The sequence below is a fragment of the Chinchilla lanigera genome, unplaced genomic scaffold (genome assembly GCF_000276665.1).
Source record: "Chinchilla lanigera isolate Chin_1 unplaced genomic scaffold, ChiLan1.0 scaffold00022, whole genome shotgun sequence".
NCBI lineage: Eukaryota > Metazoa > Chordata > Mammalia > Rodentia > Chinchillidae > Chinchilla > Chinchilla lanigera.
In genome coordinates this window covers 18029606-18049256 of record NW_004955423.1, presented here as the reverse complement: position 1 = coordinate 18049256, position 19651 = coordinate 18029606, and the positions used below count along the sequence as shown (strand labels likewise).

The window sequence follows — 19651 nt, the reverse complement described above, 5'->3', positions numbered from 1 at the left end:
GAGTAGTCTACTATTATGAAAATGGTTGACTTTGCATCGTGTTATGTTCTAATTTTTCTTTGCTTACATTTTCAATTTTTTCTGTAATAGGCTGCATCTACATTGGAATTAACAAACAATAATAAACGAAAATAATAGGAACAATAAGGTCAGTGAATCTACAACTATTAGGGCTTGGAGAATTTTTTGAATGTATTTCTGACTAGGTATTACTGAATTTCTGACTAGGGGTTAGGGAATTTCATGACTTCCTTGGAAATGGCTTAATCATTTTTTAAAAAATTGATGTATTTTTCTTTGCTGCTTTAGATTATGGCTTCTTAGATACCAATCCATACTATTACTGATAATTTTTAAAATACACTTTAGTATACTATAATGTTTTTAATTAATACTCTTATGTACTGAAATTTCTTCAAATTGTTCACTACTGCAAACAGGACAGTATAAAATATCCTTGAATTTATTCTTCAAATAAATTCTTATATGTTAAAATGCTTGAGCACATTCATTTATATTGCTAGATACTCCCAATGTTCCCTTTACAAATAGTTGTACCAATTTCTACTGCTGCCAACACTGGATAAGAAACCCTCATTCTGAGGATATTCATTTTTAGCCATGTGATTATTTTTACTTGCATATCAACCAATCCCTTTTATACCAAATCACTTTTGCCTAGAAACTCTTACTCTGGCTCCAAAGCAACAGCCAACTTGCTTTTATCTATGGCGTCTACAAATCCTTCCCACACAGATCCTGTACTCTTTAAAAAGTAATGATAATGTAGCAGGCACTTGCTACACACTTAACAATCATTCAGACAACTATACTTCATTAGGAATTTCCATCCTGATTTTATTTTAAAACATTTTCATCATCAATGCCACTGGAAAAAAAATAGCAAGTCTTTTCTAGCAATACATTTTGCTTATGTGCTTTACACTATAAACTCCAGTAAGCTACTTATGCTTCCCTTTGTAACTGATATATCACCAGTACCTCACCCATAGTAAGAGCCTAATAAATACATACTTAATGAAAAGTGAGTTTTGCTACTTCAAACTAACATGGAATTGATCTCAATTTGTCAGCACTTACGAGCTACCATTAAATGCTGATCATTCAATAACCCTCACTCCAAAAACTTGGAAACAAGAAAATAAATCCCTACATAGATTGAGTAGCAAATCTATCTAATGGCTTAGAGTAGATTTGGAAAACAAACTGAAAAGAAAACAAAACATCACTCCCTGTCCAGCAGAACTTGGATATTAGTAACTTGATAATACTGACCTATCTAAAAAGGAAATGTACCATTCAAAGTAGAATTAATAATTATTAAAGTTGGAAAAAACATATAATCACCTTGGCAAACACGGAAAGTACTCATTCGAGTACTAGCTGGGGAAGAGGAAATCCTACCCATTGGACTTTGAATATTTCTAGTCCTAATGGCAAAGTTATCCCTGGAAGACACAGGAGATCTTTGAGTTTTCTGGTCCTTTAGGCAAGCCCATTCCCAAGATGAGATGGGTGCCCCATGACCTCGAAGCCTGGTCCCATCAACATTCTGTTCATCACACCACATCACCTCATTCTGATTCCATGCTCATTGTGACTTGGCTTCCTATGTGCTCTGCCTAAGAAAGAGGCACTTCTATAAGCCGTGACTGCTTGATATCTCTTGAATTAATGGCCCCTGGTGATCACATGCTCCCTATTTTGATTTCCTGTTGTTAGTTATTTTAGAGAGCTTGAGACAATCCCACTGCATCAGACCATTCCTGCACACTGCTGAAATGGGAAATCTGTGTTGGGGCCTTAGATTGGAGACTAGATGCTAGAAAGTGCCAGAATAATTACCTTATGACCCAACCAATTCCTGTCTAACTCTGAGCAGTTTTCTAAAGACAAAGAGCTGCCACTTTTGGATTAATTTCTCCTGCTTTCTAAATTAACTGAAATAATGTTTGTGAATAGTGCTACACAAGCTGAAAAGCACATGAAATGAATTAAACTATAGGTTATCCTTTTGGGGGTTATATTTAGACTTTTACTGTGAAACACGATCATTTATTTATCTGAATGAATGTCTTTGTGTCAAGGTTATCTGTTAGCTAAGGATAAAAATATCGTAACCTTAATTTTACATGTCTAGGGTAAGAAATAGAGCATAATTCATCCCTTTCCAAGTCACAGCAATGATGCTCATGACACGGTTCCTTCTTTGGCAGGCAAATGTTTCTTCTTCACGTTAGAAACACAAACAAAACCTTCGCTAGTTAGTGATGTCCTAATTATTCTTCCTTGCTTAAGTAACCCATGTTTCACAGTTACCATCCCTTCTTCTGGTGCTGCATTTAAATAAGTGAGAATTGCCCGGGACATAACCTTGAAAGGAAAGCAGAGGTGAGCTCCCGGGTATGATTAACTCAGCATTTTTAAAAGATGGACATTTGTTTCCTTCTATATTCAGCCGTCCAAGAGTCAAACTTGAAGCAATTTCATACACTGATGGAAAAGTAACTCAGCATGCAAATGCAAACCTATTCTGAGAAATTTTCATTTTCTAGACTTCATACATTTAAAATCTGGAGAGTTGAAACTGAGTCATTTCTGATAGAAGACATGTATGGCTATAAGGTCTTTCCTCTTTGTTTTTAAATTAGCCTTTCAACTTAATAAGAAATCACCATAAATTATTACAAATCTATTCCTTACCCTTTCCACTCAATAACACAGATTTTCTAGGCCTTCCAGTTAGAGTAAGATATAATTCATCAGAAGTACACAGTAAGTGCTTAATAAACACATAGCAGAAAATTAAGCCAGTGGATTAATTGAATATAACATCTTATATTAATTGTGTTAATATTATATTAACATATTAACTGTGATGAGCCAATACTCTGATGACGAATGAAAGTGTTTCTCAAAAAATAACCTTTACCCCCATGGGAAACAGAGCTTCGTTTTCCAGCAGTGAGGTTTTTGATCTGGATCCCGAAGTTAGCTTTGGAACTGTCCTCACTGCAGGATTACTGGGAAGCGGCTGTAATCGAATTGGAGGCTGCATATTTCCTGGGGCGGTGTATGGTCGAGGAGATGTCTAGACAATGAGGGGAAAAAATTCCATTTAAATTAGTATCTTGACATGTTTCCAGAGCCAATTAATAACGCAACAAATTGCCTAGAGTAATTAATGGTGCCTTTTTATGGAACAGATTAAACTATAATTACGTCCTTCCATTATACATACCCTCATGACCCAAAGTATTTGTTAAAACATATGGTGTTGGAGTCCTCTACATAACTAAATGCCACAATTATAGAGTATTCTAGACAAAGGAGATGTCCTCTATTACATCCCTGTATTTTTATTCATACTGTAAACTCACTGACAGTACTTAATTTATACTGTGCATAGAATGGCTTTGCTCATTAAATGTTAGGTTGAATAATGTTCCTGTTTTAGAGATCTAAAAGGATACTGTAATGGACTCATTTCTGTTTTCATGTTTTCAAAATAAATTCTACTCTGTATGCTTCAAGCCTTCAGATTGGTGCTGAAGTAAAAGCAGACAATAGGCAAGGCAGATGCTTAGGTATAATGTATTACCATTTATTCAACTGCTTCCTTGATATATTAAGAAAAAAATGAAAAACTTGTAACTGGCAACTATTTCCCATTTATCCCCATAGGTCTCCTATTCACCTGCTTGGCCTTGTTCTGGACATTTACCAGCTAACCTCAGAACTGCAGCTTGGATTTCACCAAGGACAGGATGATAATAAAATTGGGGCTTTTACTCCCCTGGACTGCCCCCATGGGCTGCGGTGGGTCAGCCAGGTCCCTTCACCTAAGTCCACCGCTGCTGTTGGGAAGCCTTCTCTCAGCCACAGGTAGTATCTGCTGGCTGTGGAATCCCCTCCCTCTCCTTTTCCCTTAATCCTATGGGCTGTGGATTTTCACTGTGCTGACCCTAACATGCCTAACACCCCTAGTTAGTTTTTCTTAACCTTGCCTGCATCTTTGTAAATAGTTTCTTTATTAAACACTTCCTAATTACTCTATTTGTGTGAGCCATCTGTTCCCTGCTGAGCTCCCGACTGAGACATTTTCCAATCAAGGCTGCACCGCAGTGAACACCGAAAGTGCCAGCATGGAGCATCAGAAGTGCCTTTTGGGGGCATCAAAAAATATTATAACTTTAGTATAAAGATTAGCAATGTGTCAGAAGTGAGGAAAGGAAGGAGGCTTGTGATCCAGTTGTTCTATTATAATAAGATAATAGAAAACTTGTCAAGAATAGGACGTGCATATTTGGCTAAGAGGGTATGAGAAGGATGATATATAAATGATTCATGAACAAAGCATTGTATATCAGCTCAAAGGAATGATAAACAGCAAATATTTCATCCTGGAAAGGCTGTAAAAATATTTTAAAATGTTGATAAGGTAGCTTGTACTCCCAAATACTAGCCTTAGTACTTGAGAAACATGTTGTCCATTGTGAAATCTCTGATTTTTTAATTCAGTATTAACTGGATTCCCAAGATAAAAAGGAATTAATAGTGACTGTAAGAAAATTAGTGTCAAATGAACCATACAAATACTGCCAAAAAGACAACAAATTACCTGACAACAAAACTCAGAATTAGAGGTCTTAGAATACTTGGAGTAAGCCAATGCAGCTAACTAAATTCAAGTTTCACAGAAACAGATTTTATCCAAATGGTTAAACATGTGATGAAAATAGACATTCAGAGAAGAATGGTAAACTTGAACACCAAAGTACAGCCATTTGTGAGCAAGATACAAGAAGAGCAGCAAACACCCCCATTATCGATTTTTCTTTTTCACTAGTAATAGAATTTTTATCTGGGAATGTGGCTGTCATAAATAAGGGTTATATTTCCCAGAATCCCTTATAACTTGTGTAGATGTATGCCCCATGTTCACCAGCAAGATATGAGAAGTGATACATGAAACTTCTCCTTAATGCCCTTTGAGAAGTGTGCCCTTAGATTTTCTTTTCACTTTTTCCCTCAGGTGGAAGTATTCATATGGTGATAAACCATTTGGTGTATGTGGATAAAAGCAACACCTTAAGTTGGATAGATGAATAACACAAAAGGAATACATGTTGTTAATTTCCTAGAACAAAAATGGCACACCAGCTGCATCATAAGTGTGTGTTGGCACTGGGAGAGGTCCTTATGTTTAATCCACATACAAACCTATGTCACAGCCAGCCCCAGTGGATTCACTACAGTGGCACATGATTTAAAGTAACAAGATATAACCCTATAGGGACCAAAAGGTAAAGGTTTTTAAAATCCTCAAAGAGAAATTAAACTAGAGTTTTCTGAACAAGGGAATCAGGTCACCCAAAACAATTGTCTGGAACTCAAAAACAAACATGCCTTAAGACTCCCTCTTTTCACCTAATCTAGCTGAACACAAAAATATGAAAGATATAATGTAGGAATTCAAGAAAGCAGGTTACTGCAAACTAGAACATGATCTATTGGCTGTTATGCTCTAAATTTTACTTCCGTGCATTTGCATACAAATATCATTCAGTTAGATGAATGTGGCAGTCAAATGTTTAACTGATTACATTTATCTCTGAAAACAAATCTGCACCATTAACTAACAGCTGTGAGCTCCAAACTGTTGTAGTTCACATCAGAAACTACCTTAAATTTGCTATATTGTAAATTGTTTGGAATATATTCTCCTGGAATAGCTATGGCACGAGAGCTGTACCAGAATGTGAATTGACCCTGACTACCTGCTGCTTATTCAGTTGAGCTGAGCATTTCTAATTCCTAGAAGACATTGAGAGGTGAACTTTCCTAGAATGTACAGAATTAGTTGAAAGGGCTCTCCCCAGTTTTAATGGTAGTGGTTCAGTTAAAAGCCTGCATGGTATTTTGAAGGTTTAGGCGCAGTTAGTGACCAGCTATGCTAAGGTTGCGTCGGTTGCTTTCTTTATTCACTTGAGAATTTTCTGTGATGGCAGTATCCTATAAGGATTTTTATCTTCATCTCACTTGGGGTAAGGAGTGACATTTAAAAGATGTGTATCCAGGTTAAGAAAACAAAAAGAAAGGTGCTTTGATTTTCTGTAAAATGGAAATACAACTCTAAGACCACAGTAGCTACCCCTTTAGGTGCCAGAGTGACACAGGGGGTGGCCAAGTGAAGAATCCAGACTTATCACAGAGAAAGACTTGTGAAGTGCTAGTGTCAATGTTTCCTGTAATTTTTAAATTACTTTCTCACTCCTGCCACATTAAGATCTCCTGGATGTATCATAAACTATTTATTGAGGGTATTCAGCTGGAAAATTGAAAAGAAAGCTTTTAAAGGGTTTTCTCTTTCCGAAACAGGTGGTAAGACAGAAAACAGTACTTAATTGTTTCTCTTGTTTCACCTGGGTTAAGCTTTTGAGAATCTAGTGAATTGCCAGCCAATAAAAGAATTATTTGTTTATTTATACACATAAATCAAACAAGGAAATAGAGTAACAACAAAGGAAAGATGGCTGCTGTCATCACTTGAGCTGTTCTTCAGGAAATATCAAAATATATTTCCCTTTGAGAAAATGTCAAAGCTTAACGCTCTGTATGATGAACCTACTGCAACATTCTGTGAAAAGCTTTGTAATTTCTCTATAAATATTATGCAACACAATAAAAGGGTTCATGTTAACAAGGAAATACATTAGGTTATGCAAAATAAGAATAAAGATGTAACCAGGCAATTCAGTTATAACTTAAACCACCAGCCTCCAGGAAATATTTTACAAATCTTTTCCTGTAACTATTGTTTCAAGGTGCCTCACCCTCTTTTGGGTAAATATCACCTACCTCTAGGTTATACATGTATCAAACTGGAATAGCAACCAATCTCCAATTTCTTCAAAGAGAATTTCTATACATTTGATTACACTTTTAATAAAAGAAGTCCAAACTTTAGTATCCAGCCAACATGAAGTATGGTACCAAGGGATTTGCACAAATAAGGTGGTAGTAGAGGGAAGCACAAGAACAAAATTTAGTGATCAAAACTGCAGAACGTGGATGAAACAACTCACGGTTCAACCTTCCTGTGCTGTAGGAGGCTTAAGAAACAAATGGAATGCGACACTGCAGTAGCTATGCTGAGATCATACGGGTTAGAGCAGTGGTGGCAAACCTGTGGCACGCATGCCACCGTATGCTGTGTGTGTCACTGAAAGCTCCAAAAGGTTCACTATCACTGGTTTAGGGTTTCAAACGTTACGTGAGATAGTCTGTGCTTTTCCTTAAGCAATGCAGAGCCAGGGAAGATATCAGGTCATTCAAATAATGTAAGTAATCTGCACCTCAAGAAAGCTGATCTAAAGGTAGCAAGAAAAAATGGACGTGGCAGGAGTGATTTTGATTGGAGAGGAGACATGCAGTTGGGACAGTTGCCCAGACAGAAGTCTATGGCTCTTGTTTATTCTTAAGAGTATGTTTTCATTCAGCAGAATTCACATGATCATGCAGGCATACTCTCAGAGAGTGTTATTTCTGAGATTAGTAGAAAATCACAAATTAAGTGGTGGGGGCTGGTAGTACAACTCACCAGTGTTGAGGGACTGGAATGTCCTTCATTAACCAGAATACTATGACCACGGTGCATCTTTGGGCCAATGGGGGGGCGAGGGGACAGGATTGGCATATTATTTTCAGCAGATTGCCTTGTGAGCTCCCCCTGGAACAGGCAAAAGGTTTAGTGGATATATGCATGTGATTGTTAGTCACTTGGGCTAGGTTGGTATACAACATAGGTTCAAGATACACTATGAAACCAAAGACTTCATTAATCTGCTTTAAACTGATCACTACGGAAAAACAAAGGCTGCTCACTAGTCTGATCAGTAGAGACTATCAGGAAGTAGTACTGTTTCTATTTTAGAAATAATTTAATAATGCCACTAAGCAAAGAGGGTTGCCTATGAAATAAAAGGGACCTAAAACATTTTTCTGCCAATTACAGTTATGTAGTGAAAAGTATGACAAATAAAAATCCTACAGGAAGGGACTGGACAACTACAGTGAGTCAAGACTATGCCAAGGCTGTAGTCTCATGTGTGCACAGGTTACTGTGCCTGGCCACCTGGCAAGGAGTGGACAAAACACAGGCATGCAGCAACCTGGCTTCAAATATTGCCACTCACGCTTTGTGTCCGTTAACTATTTTCCCCCACCAACACCACAGCAGATGAATGATTGAGCCAGTAACTCAGACCTTGATATAGGGCAACATCAGCAAAGCTGAACTAATCTTCAATATTTACAGGCCAACTCTTCTGATCTCTAGAAAAACTAAGCTATCTTCAGTCACTTAACAGCATTTCTGTAACAAGATTATCTTCTGACCCTAATGAAATAAATTTGAGTCTATCAGGCAAAAGGGAAGAATTACAGTTTTAAATGGCAAGTGGTTCTATGGAAGCTTTACAAATGCTCATCAGTTTGTGAAACATGTCACAGGTACCACATTTGTAATACTGCACTGAAAATTAAAGGCAACGTGTGATTTTGAATGGCTCAAGAAATCGAATAAAACTGACAGACTAACCTGCAATCTTTCAAACATGCCTAATTGAATCTCTCATCGCTTGATTCAAATTTATGTATCTCATAAGTTCACTTCAAAGAAGGGATATCGTATACAAAAATAGAACAGAAGCAAGGGATTTGAAAATGCTTAGGACAAAATGCCTTAAATCTAATTTTGCTTTCTTTTCCTAAAGAGGATCGTTCCCACCATAATTTTCAAGGGTGACAGTCACATGAAAACATGCCATTGTATAATTCTCACAATGCTCTACTTGTCATTACATTTGGAGCATTACCATCTATTTTTACTTAGCCAGGCAAAAATCCTTTGGGCTCTATCACAAGAAAGTACTAAAGCAAAATTTTAAACTTGATTTTTTGGTCTTAGAAAGATTTCTGCCTTATTAAATTTTTTTCACACAAACAGTTTCTACTTTGTCACGATCGTTTATAATGATGATGGCCAAGATTTAGACTCAGTAGAACCATTTTTTGACCTCAGCTATGTGTTACTCAAATGTAGAGAGCCTTAGGGAACTTGAGAAATATGACCAGTGGTTTCTGAAATCACAAAATAATATTATAAATAAATGAGAGTACATATTGCCTTACCTTAAATCTCTGAATCCGCTCTTTCCTAGCTAAGGTCTCCAGTTTCCTTTTTATTTCAAGCTGATGGTAACGCTAAGCATACAGGAAAGAATGAAGGAGAGAATCTTATTAATCATAGCAAAAAGAGTTTTAAGAGGAAAATAACCGCAATAGCCGACTATATTCTCAGTTATCCCTCTTGTCACTGAGATGGAGAAGAACCACCTGCATAAGTGTGCAGGTGGGAATATAAATTGGTACTGCTCTTCGAAAAGTCAGTTACAAATATATATCAGGCAGCTAAAAGTAGTCATGCCCTTTAAACATTTCACTCCTACACCTTGGGGGAAACTGAATAATAATTTTTAAATGTTGTATGCACAAAAATGCTACCCACAACATTGTTGTAAGTTTTCAAGAGAATGGTTAAATTTTTGGCATATCCCATAAGGGAGTAGGATATAACCACTGACATGGGAATTACAAGGATTTTGTTCTTAAAAATGGAAAATGCATATAATGCAAGAAAAAGTAGGATTCAAAATTGCACAGGAACACAGTTTAATTGATGAAAAAGCCATATCATGTAACTGTCCCTGTGCAAGAAGTTATTTTGCATTTGAGATAAACACTTTTGTGTATTTATTGGTCATTTGTACCTCTTCCTTCAAGAGTTGTCTCTTCAGTTCATTTACACATTTTTTCATTGGGCCACGTAGGGTTCTTTATATATTCTTAATATCAGTCCTCTGCCAAAAGAATGACTGGGAAAATTTTTTCCCCATTCTGCAGGTTGACTCTTCGATCTTCTGGTCATTTTCTTTGTGGTGCAGGAGTTTTTTAATTTGTTGTAATTCCATTTGTTGGTTCTTCATACTATTTCTTGTGCTCTTGGAATTCCAGGCGAGGAGTCTCTGCCTGTGCCTGTGGCTTCCAGGGCCCCCTTGTGTTTAATTACCAAGCAGTCCCATTCTAAAAACAAAGACACTGAGGCAGAAGATCATAAACTTGCCCCAGGTCATACATTCAATCAGTTACCGAACTGTAATCTGAATCTTGCTCTATCTGACATTAACTTCTTCTCATTTGTTCTTATTTTTTGTAATATCATGTCTTTTGCACAGCATAGCATGATTTTATTAATGCATAAACATGAAAAGATAAAACTACAAAACATATGATGATAGTAATCTCTGCAAATAGGAACTATCTGTGATTATTTTCCTTTGTGATACGTACTTTGTGTTTTCCAAAGTTGCTGTAATATATTGTTATAATTTAAAAATAAAACTGACATAGGAAGAATCTGCTTACAATTCAGATTGAAGTCATGGAGATGCATGTAAGGACATTTTATTTACTGACCCTTTGTGGGGGAAAGAAGTTTATTTTTCTGATTTTGATCCATTTCTGCCATCGTGGGCACCCTGAAGACTTGGTCATTCGCCACCTAAGTATCCTCAAGCCTCTTACTGACACATCCCTTTCCTTTTCCCCTTTCTCTGGTCTTTCACCCACTTATTACCAAACTTTATTAAATTCGCTATCAACCACTTTGCACCTTCCACTTACTCCTTACCAACACTACAGGTAGCCGGTCCTCTTCAGCACCACGGACAGCACTTTCCCTAAGGCCACCCTTGTCCTTGTGCTCTGGGTTAAACATCATTGCTCCTTTTCCGGGGATCCGTCTTCTTTAAGCATTCTCCCACTTGTAAGAACCTCCTGGCATCCCGGACACCATTCACTCAGGCATGTGTTTTCCTACTCAAAGGTTCTTCCCTGTCCTGGTGGGGTCCCTGTGCCCCAGAAGTACACCTACCCTAACCCAAGCTAGAAGCTTCAGAGTCACTCTGCCCTCTTTATTCTCCCTCACTCCGCCTTGTTCTGTTGCTTTAAGGCTTTCTTCATCTTCTGTGTCTCTGCAGACAGCTGCATCTCCCCGGAATTACCACTGCTGCTGCTAGCCCACACCCTTTGGCAACAGCTTCCTAATTGACCTCCCACCTCCAATCTTTTCCAGCTCATTAATCTATCTTCCACATTTTTAGCAACATCATCTTTCTAAAACAGTTCTGCTCATTTATTTCACTCCCCTGCTGGAAAACATTTCATCGCCTCATCACCTACACTTCAAACTAAGTTGGGAGTTTAAAGCTCTCCAGAAAGGGAGCTCCAACTTGTTGGATAGTGTCACTTCCTGTCTTTGCTCCCAACCAACCCGCTATGCAATCTGGGCTCAGTGAGCTTGCCTGTCCATTCACAAGGTATTGTAATTTCACAGCAGCTGTCTTCACTGTCCAGAAGGCCTGTCCTTAGTTTTCATGAGAATTCTCATTCATTTTTAAAGACGCATTTCAAATAGGATTTCTGTTCTGTTTGTTCTGACCCAACAGGGGAAGCCATCTTTCCCTCTTTTTCCTAACTACTTTGTATATGACTTTCTTCTAGCATTGGATCACTTCCTAAAGTGTTTTTAAAGATATATTTACAGCTGAAACATATAGCTTGATTTTGGCATATGGTAAGCCTGGAATTAATATGAATACTGTGATGGTTAAAATGTGGGGTTTTGGTTTTTTATTTTGTTTTGTGTTAGTTTTTGCAGTAGCAAGCATTGAACCCTTGCCACTGAGCTACATCCCCAGCCCATTTTTTAAAATTTTTTATTTTGAGGCAGGATCTCACGAAGTTGCCCAAGCTGGGCTTGAAATAGTGATTTCCCCCTACCTTCACCTCCCAGAGTATTGGATGACAGGTATGTGCCATGACACCAGGCTGACGGTTAATCTTGGTTGTCATCTAGATTGGCTTGAAAGACACCTAGGACATTAGTAAAACACACTTCTGGTGTGTCTGGGTGGCGTACAGAGGATGCCCTTGGGAACTAGGTCTGGTCCCTGGCCCATTCTTCTTTGGTTCTTTGGCAGCTTTCCTCTTCTGTGCCTTTTCACTGTGATGTTTTGCCTTGCCACAGGATGAAATGCCAGGAAACCAGCTGACTACAGACTGAAGTATCTGCAACCATGAGCCAAAATAAACCATTTTCTCCTTTAATTTGTGTATCTCAGGCCTTTTGTCCCAGCACCAGAAAGGTGATGAATACAAATACCAATGCAACAATTTTGATAAGCTGAATCACCATAGACCAAAGGGGAGACAAATGTGATAATTTATAGGGAAATATTGTTTGATCTAGGATATTAATATACGATACAAGTTATGTATCTCTTATCCAAAGTGGGTAGGACCACAGTGTCTCAGATTTCAGAGTTTTTCAGACGTTTTAAAAGAGTTACAGGGCTGGGGATTTAGCTCAGCAACAAAGTGCCTGCCTGGCAAGCACAAGGTCATGAGTTTGAATCCCGGTACCAGAAGAAAAAAATAAAAAAAAATAAAAGAGTTGCATAGACTTTCCTGGTTGAACATCTCTAACCTGAAAATTTGAAGTATCAAATATATCTAAATCCAAAACTTGGTAAGCATCATATCAGTGTTCAAGAAGTCTTGGATTGTGAAATATTTTTGATTTCATATTTTCAGATGAGGAATTCCCAACTTCTATATTGTCAAATATGTTTATTCCAAACTTTTAGACTTCTGAAGATCCTTAGATGATTTGATAGTGTGTCTAATAGTTCTGATCTGTCATAATGTGGCCAAAAAACAAAGTGAAAAGATCAAACTAATATCAAACTCAGTGCCTACTGCATACATTTGAAACAAGGTATAGACTGATTTGTGCTGTACTGTTTTTTAACAGAGTTGAACAATTCCAAATAATACTCTTATAAACAAGTGAATTGGGGGGGCATAAACAGTGATTCTATATAATCATGTATATGATATAAAGCAAAAAGAAATCTCTAAATTAATAGATCATATAATATACATATATCTTAAGTGAATACTCTACTTGATCAATATGACAGCGTTGTAAAAATATTTTCAGTGTTGACAATCTTAGTATTGGTCTACTGATGATTCTACAGTTGTTCATAAATGTTTACTGCATCCACAGGTCAGTGGTTTTATCAGCCAAGTTTTCTGATTTACTGCTGTATGGTCAAGCCAGGAAGTGGCACACTTTTTCACAGAGATTAAAATGGTGTTGATGCTGGAAGCCACAAGTTTCATGGAGCAAGGCTGAAATAATTTATCAAGTTAGCTAGATATCCCACTAAAAATGCCATGTCTGATAAAAAAAACAAAAAACGTTGTTGGTGCCTGGGCTGTAAATCTATGTTGACCAATGTGGCCTAAAGTAGGAGGGACAGCAGATGTTTCAATGCCTATTCCTTGAAACTTAACATACGGCTCAGCTTCGAAGCCTTAAAAGAATAACAGATCTGAAATAATTCATGGCAGTGGAATTACTGATATTTAAACAGATGTCACTTTTTTTTTTTAGCAAATGGAAATTAAAGTACAGATGGTGAGGGCTGGTATGTTTCAGAGTAGCCATTGTAGATTAAAAATCTACATTTAGAAAATTAAATATCACAAAATATACCATGATGTCCATATTTTTTCCCAAATGAAATAGAGAAAAGCTTAACTCTACTCTCTTGGTTATTGCCTACCTAGATAGAGAGTACTCCTTAAATCGCTGGGGTCTATTTACTTTTTCATGAAATACAGGATGAATTTTCTGCTCCTGGGTACAGAAGCATTATTAATTATCATATTATAAACTAACAATTATAAGGAAGATAATAAAAAAAATAGTTGTACCTCCATATCAAGAACCTTATGGAAAATGGCCTGGGCTAAGCACTCCCGAATATATCTTTGATGATCCCGCTTCATTATATTTAGTTTGTATTCTTTCTCAGAAAGAATTCTTCCACTTCTTGTGATCTGTAATCAACAAACATAGAAATACACAGTAGAAAATCAGTTGCTAGTCATCAAAAAGGGGAGGCAGAGAGAGAAAGACTGAGACAGAAAGAGAAAGCAGGGAGGTAGCAGAGACAGCGGCAGTATCTTCAAAGCTTAAGGGAGCACACCACTCCGGTGGATAAACTTTCTCTTCCAATGAATATTTCATAAGGCAAAAAGGAGAAAGGAAGTCTCAGATACCATCACTGTGAAAACACATACAGGTGGTGCACCTGACGTTTAAAAGGGTTTTCATTAGACGAACAATTTTCCCTTGATGGAACCCAGGTGTTCTTTTCATTTCTCTTTGTGAACAATTCTGGGAAGAAGTGGGCGCCAGGCTACCTTGAGAGGAGGAGCAGGAGCCCTGATCACAGGACTGATGAGCTCTCAGACAAGGCTTTGAAGAGCAAAACAGGCCAGCTACAGAGGGTCTCATCGGCTTGTTCTAAAAAATAATTGGTTTCATTACTTTGTTGTCCTACTGCTTTTTCTTCTACTCTGCAGCCCACAGTGTAATTTAATTTGTTGTGGTTTAGAATTTTACAGACGACACAGTACTTTAGATAGAAGGTATTCAATATTAGTCTCAATTCATATCACTGCATGCCCCAGGAGTACCAGTTTGTTTTTTATGTATTTTTCTTTGGCTCTTTCCTGTGGGCATTTTTGTGTATTTTTCTATATCTCCTGTAAACAACGGGTGTTATTCTTTCGATTGTCCACTTTTCCACTTATATAAGCTCCACTCTTCTTTTACAGTTAAGCCAAACCACATATTTATTCTTTATTTTGCTAACAGCAGTTTAAGTTTTTCAAAAATGTTAGTATTAAGATCAACCAGATGTGTGTTACAATTGCTATTGATAACTCATACATATATAAATCAATAGCATATATATATATAGTAGATCCATATACATTTTTTTCCAGTGAAAGAAAAGTATATATTATAAAAAGTGTGCTTAAAATGACAAATAACCCAGTTGCAGTCCTTAGAATTGTGACTGCCGTTCCATTGGCAGTTCACATGTATCCTTGTCATGTCTTCTCCAGACTCCGTCTGATTTCCCCAGTTAGACTAGAAGCTCCTACAGGGCAGAGGTTTTTAAACTTCAACCTGGATCAGAATCACTGGGAGAGCATGAGGGGGAGCAGATTGATGGGCCCCAGCCCATGGCTTCTGATTCAGTAGGTCTGGGGTAGCGCTTTTGAATTTGCATCCACTAACAAGTTCCCAGGTGAGGCTGAACGCTGCTGCTGAGGGTTATGTTTAAACCACTGCTCTAGAGAAACGGCCAAGTCTTCCTGACTTGAGATGCCAAGCACGTAACTGGAAGTCAGCAAGTGCTTGTCAATGATGATGATGAGTAAATACAAAGCCCTCCCCATTTCCACGTGAAGCTCAATGGACTCTTGCCCCTGGAAATCATTGTGAATAGTAGCCAGGATAACTCCATTTGATGCGCATCTCTAGTTGTCCTAACAATTCTGAGGGCTGAGCATCACGATCTTCATTTCACAATTGAGGAAGTTGTGGGTGAAAAAGTTAAGTAAGTGGTTTGCTCATGATTCTCTGTCTTGTTAATGGCAAGCCAGGTTTCAACCAGGTCTGTTGGATAACAAAGCCCCGGGAGACAGGAAGCAAGTGCTCTGAGATCTCTCCAGCTGGAGCACCAAGCACGTAACAATGAAAAACACAAGGTGTGTCCTCTCAACACCAAGGCAACAACTGTTAAGAAAATCCACTGTGTTTTGAGAGAGTAAGTAAATAGCTAACACTTTCTATAACCACACCCCTCTCTTTCAGGGGAAAGCCATAGCCATTTTTAAAACTTTCCGTATCATATACATTTAGAGGAATGGAAATGTGGGAAGGACAGATTTGAAGCTAATGAAAGATGCTAATGTCTCAATAAACTGTCACAGGAAATGAGAGCTGAAAAAAATTCAGGGGGAAATGTTGAACTGTTCATGTTTTCCCCATCATAGTCTGTGATTATTAAAAATAATATTTTCTTTCAAAGACAATAAAGTCTTCTCTGTCCTCATTCTCTAACAGTTTCTGGCTCCTAGAATGTGCCCAATAAACACATGTTGAATATATGAATGCACAAGCAAATGAACTATGCTGTGGAAAACTAGCAGAGACAGTTCCTCAATAATTTATGTTCCCTCAGTTGCCACTGTGACCTCTCTTCTCATCTTTTGAAATAGCCTCAAATAAATAAATCAGAACTTTGGAAAGGAAGTAATTTTTCTGAAATGAGTAGAAAAAAGATAGCGCCGACTAGCTCAAAGAGGAAACCTGAAAAGGTTGAGAATTATTCAACTTAAACAACCAGGTAGGTGGAAAAGAAAACAAACCTTACCAGCCCTGATCTTAAGAGATGCCTCCTTATCCTGGTATTGTTAAAATATCCAGCCAGGTGTTTATCGGTCAGGCTATTATACGCCGCTAGTAATCTGAAACGGAAAAATGAAGCCATTAAGGTTTTATGAACTGTTGCTTGCTAACCAAGGCAGTGGTTGACTTTCTTATCCCCAAGCTGTCCATAACCGCATGCTCATCCAGCCGGCTAGTTATCAGTGTATGTGTTTAATAACATTTACTGAGCACCTGCTATTTTCGAGGTTTTATAGCAATAACTGGGAGGTCGTCCTGACTTTGGTTATCTTGCAGACAAATACAGAATTGAAGAATGAGCAATTAAATTAGGGTGAGAAATTCGGTACTGGAAAAGTACAAAAACTCACAAGAACCCAGGGAAGGGGATGCCAGCTCCGGCTGTCAGAAAAGCCTTCGAGATGGATGATGGACAAGGAGCAGCTCTTTCAGAGGGCTTCTCAACCTCTCATTGTGTACCCTAAACTCTGATACCTCGCGCTTCCCTGCTTCCCCTCCTCATCTTTTCTCAGATCCTCCAGACACAACGCAGTCCTTTGACTGCCAAGACCCATTCTTCAGCTGTCAGAGAGAAGGTGATGCACAAGCACCTCTCCTCAAAGCAAACGTCCCCTGATGTGCACCCAGCGCACTATAACACTTTCTCTTCCACTCTTCCTCCGGACCCGGAGCTGCACCTCACATCCCACAGTATGGAATTACTGTTTCTTGGTCACTTCTGTTCGCTTGGAAGTTCAGGAGCATGTGGGACTCTTGGTGTCCCTATTACTATTACCTGCTATGTCTCTAAATAATAACATGCCTAGTAAATGCAGATACAACTTTGGGATTTACTCTTACTGGCATAAGTTTTCACTTAAGTTTAAACTGTTTTTTTGAAGTATTAACATCCTCATGTATATCTAGATGATTTCACGAATTCTATAGCTAGCACCAAAACATTTTTAAAGGTATTGATTACCTTGAATTTAGGGCCTTTAAGAGATTACTAAGAGCCTGGTGCAGTGGTACATGCCTGTAATCTCACCACTCTGGCTGAAGAAGGAGGATCACAAGTTTGAGCCCAGCCTGAGCAATTTAGAAACTTAGTGAGACCCTGACTCAAAATGAAAACTGAGGAAAAAAAAAAAAAAAGAAAAGAGGCCAGGGATGTAATTCAGCATGAAGGACCTATGCTTAATCTTCAGCATCAAAAAAACCAAAAGAGTTTTTAAAAAGGACAATCTGGGGGCTGGGGATTTAGCTCAGTGGCACAGCACCTGCTTTGCAAGTCCGAGGTCATGAGTTCGATTCCCAGTACCAGGAAAAATAAAAAAATAAAAAATAATAAAAAGGACAATCTGGCTCCTTGATTACATACTGTCCCTTAGTAGATGATCAATCTCAGTCTATAAGTCAAAGCTGGAAGCTATTTTTCTTTCTAACTTTTTATTAATCATTCTGTACCTTAATTCTATACATACAGCTGGGGGTATAGCTCAGTGGTACAATGCTTGCCTAGCACGCATGAACCCTTGGCTTCAATCCCTAAGTACCAGTACAAAATAAAACAAACAAAAAACCTTATATGTAGATGTACATGCATTCATATACATAGATATTGATATATATATATATGGATACATTTTAATTGTATATGTGTCTATGTATATACATAGAGAGAGAAAAAACAAGCCAGCCTAAACACGGTCCTAAAGGAAACCAGTAAACCTATCTTTTACAGTATTTACAATGTTACTTACAACCAAGATTTACAATCTTTATGTTTTAGTGGCAGCTGATCCTTAACTTTCCCAGACCAGAGAGGGACTCATGTTATAGATTCAGGTCAATGTCATTAGCAATAATTTTGTTTTGCTGTTTGCACCACCTTAATTACGTGAGGGTGGTTTGGTGACCTTTTCCTGTCTCTTTTCTTCTTAGCAGCCCATCTCAAGAAAGCTCCATGCCGTCAAATGGTAAAGAAAATTTAACTTTGCCCACAAAGGAGACTGAAAGGCAGTTACAAGGCCCAGAAGCCAAGGTGCCACACGAGGGTTGCCGACATGAACAGCTGCAGAAACCATTATCTCCTCGGGTTATGTAAAAAGACAGCTGAAGAGCTTCACTAAGGCATCCCCGGATAATGCTCTGAAACCATCTTTTAAATGAACTGTCTTGATGTCCTATAGTTCATCAAAGGTTTCCTGTCTCCAAAAGGTCAACATTGTATCCCTTACCCTTTCTGAATCTCAGAATATCTTTTCAACTCCTTATTTCAGAAAGGTGAGCAGGTGTCTCTCAGTCCTAACAATCACGATTCCACAGTTCACAGATTCTTAAGATAAATCATTAGGGTGATATCATATATAGTCTTTTGTCTGTTTGCCAGACCCAGGATAAAAAAAAGTCAATAGTTTTGGAGTAGCTAGGAGTGTTAAAACCTTGAGTAAATGAAGTGGGGGCAAAAGTTAGGATAACTTAAGCCTCCCTCACTTTTCCTATTGACAGATTAAATATTCTTTCTTTCAATTCAGACACCTTAACTTTTTAAATATTTAGGGTCCTAATAACAATTCTTAGCCAGCTTTGGCGTTGGGTAACCTGAATTCTCTTCTACTCTCTCTGGCTCCAACTAGGTGAGTAAGTGTGCATAGTGAACCCTCCCCTGGCTCACTCTCACCCAAAGGCTGAGGAAGTCTAGGTGGAATCCTCTGCGAACATCAGTTCTCTCACCTTTTCATGGGTAGGACTGAACGTGGCCTCTTGACTGAGAAGTCATTTGTAAAGCAACCCTTTCCACAACTAGCACCACACAACTGGCCTGGGTATCCCAGACTTAGTTTTTCAGACAATATGTTTCAGTGGCCACTTTAGGTTAATATACTGATAATCAGAAATTGCACTAGGATAGATAGATAGATAGGAGATAGATTTGGCAATGTGATCAGTGCAAACATGTCCACTGTGCTCACACAAATGCCAGCTTTGTTCTGCCCATCAAGTGCACTTTATTAGGAAGACGGTTCAATCTCCTGTGAGCACAACTGTGGCCGACCTGATCCTTTGCGCCCCAGTCCTTATGCGGGCTTGTAGCCTCTCTGTATTCGCTCCATTCCAAGACCTTTACTCAACAAGCCACAGACATAGGTTATTAGAGCTTTTCCTGATAGTTCTGCCTTTGTCCTC

The 19651-nt window shown here is 38.2% G+C and overlaps 1 protein-coding gene across 2 annotated transcripts in view; it reads right to left on the bottom strand.

The window, feature by feature from the left end:
* The window catches only part of Erich3 (glutamate-rich 3), a 101098-nt gene that overhangs the window by 61084 nt on the left and 20363 nt on the right, over positions 1–19651 (bottom strand). Inside the window, exons 2-6 of one of the 2 annotated variants that reach the window (XM_005385238.2) lie at positions 16449–16542; positions 13930–14055; positions 9217–9288; positions 7625–7753; positions 2954–3112 (exon numbers count right to left, since the gene is read on the bottom strand). In XM_005385238.2, coding sequence (XP_005385295.1) covers positions 2954–3112; positions 7625–7753; positions 9217–9288; positions 13930–14055; positions 16449–16542 — 580 coding nt within the window. Of the gene's footprint in view, positions 1–1368; positions 1577–2953; positions 3113–7624; positions 7754–9216; positions 9289–13929; positions 14056–16448; positions 16543–19651 lie in introns of those variants that run through there. The other variant, XM_005385239.2, reaches the window with a different exon arrangement.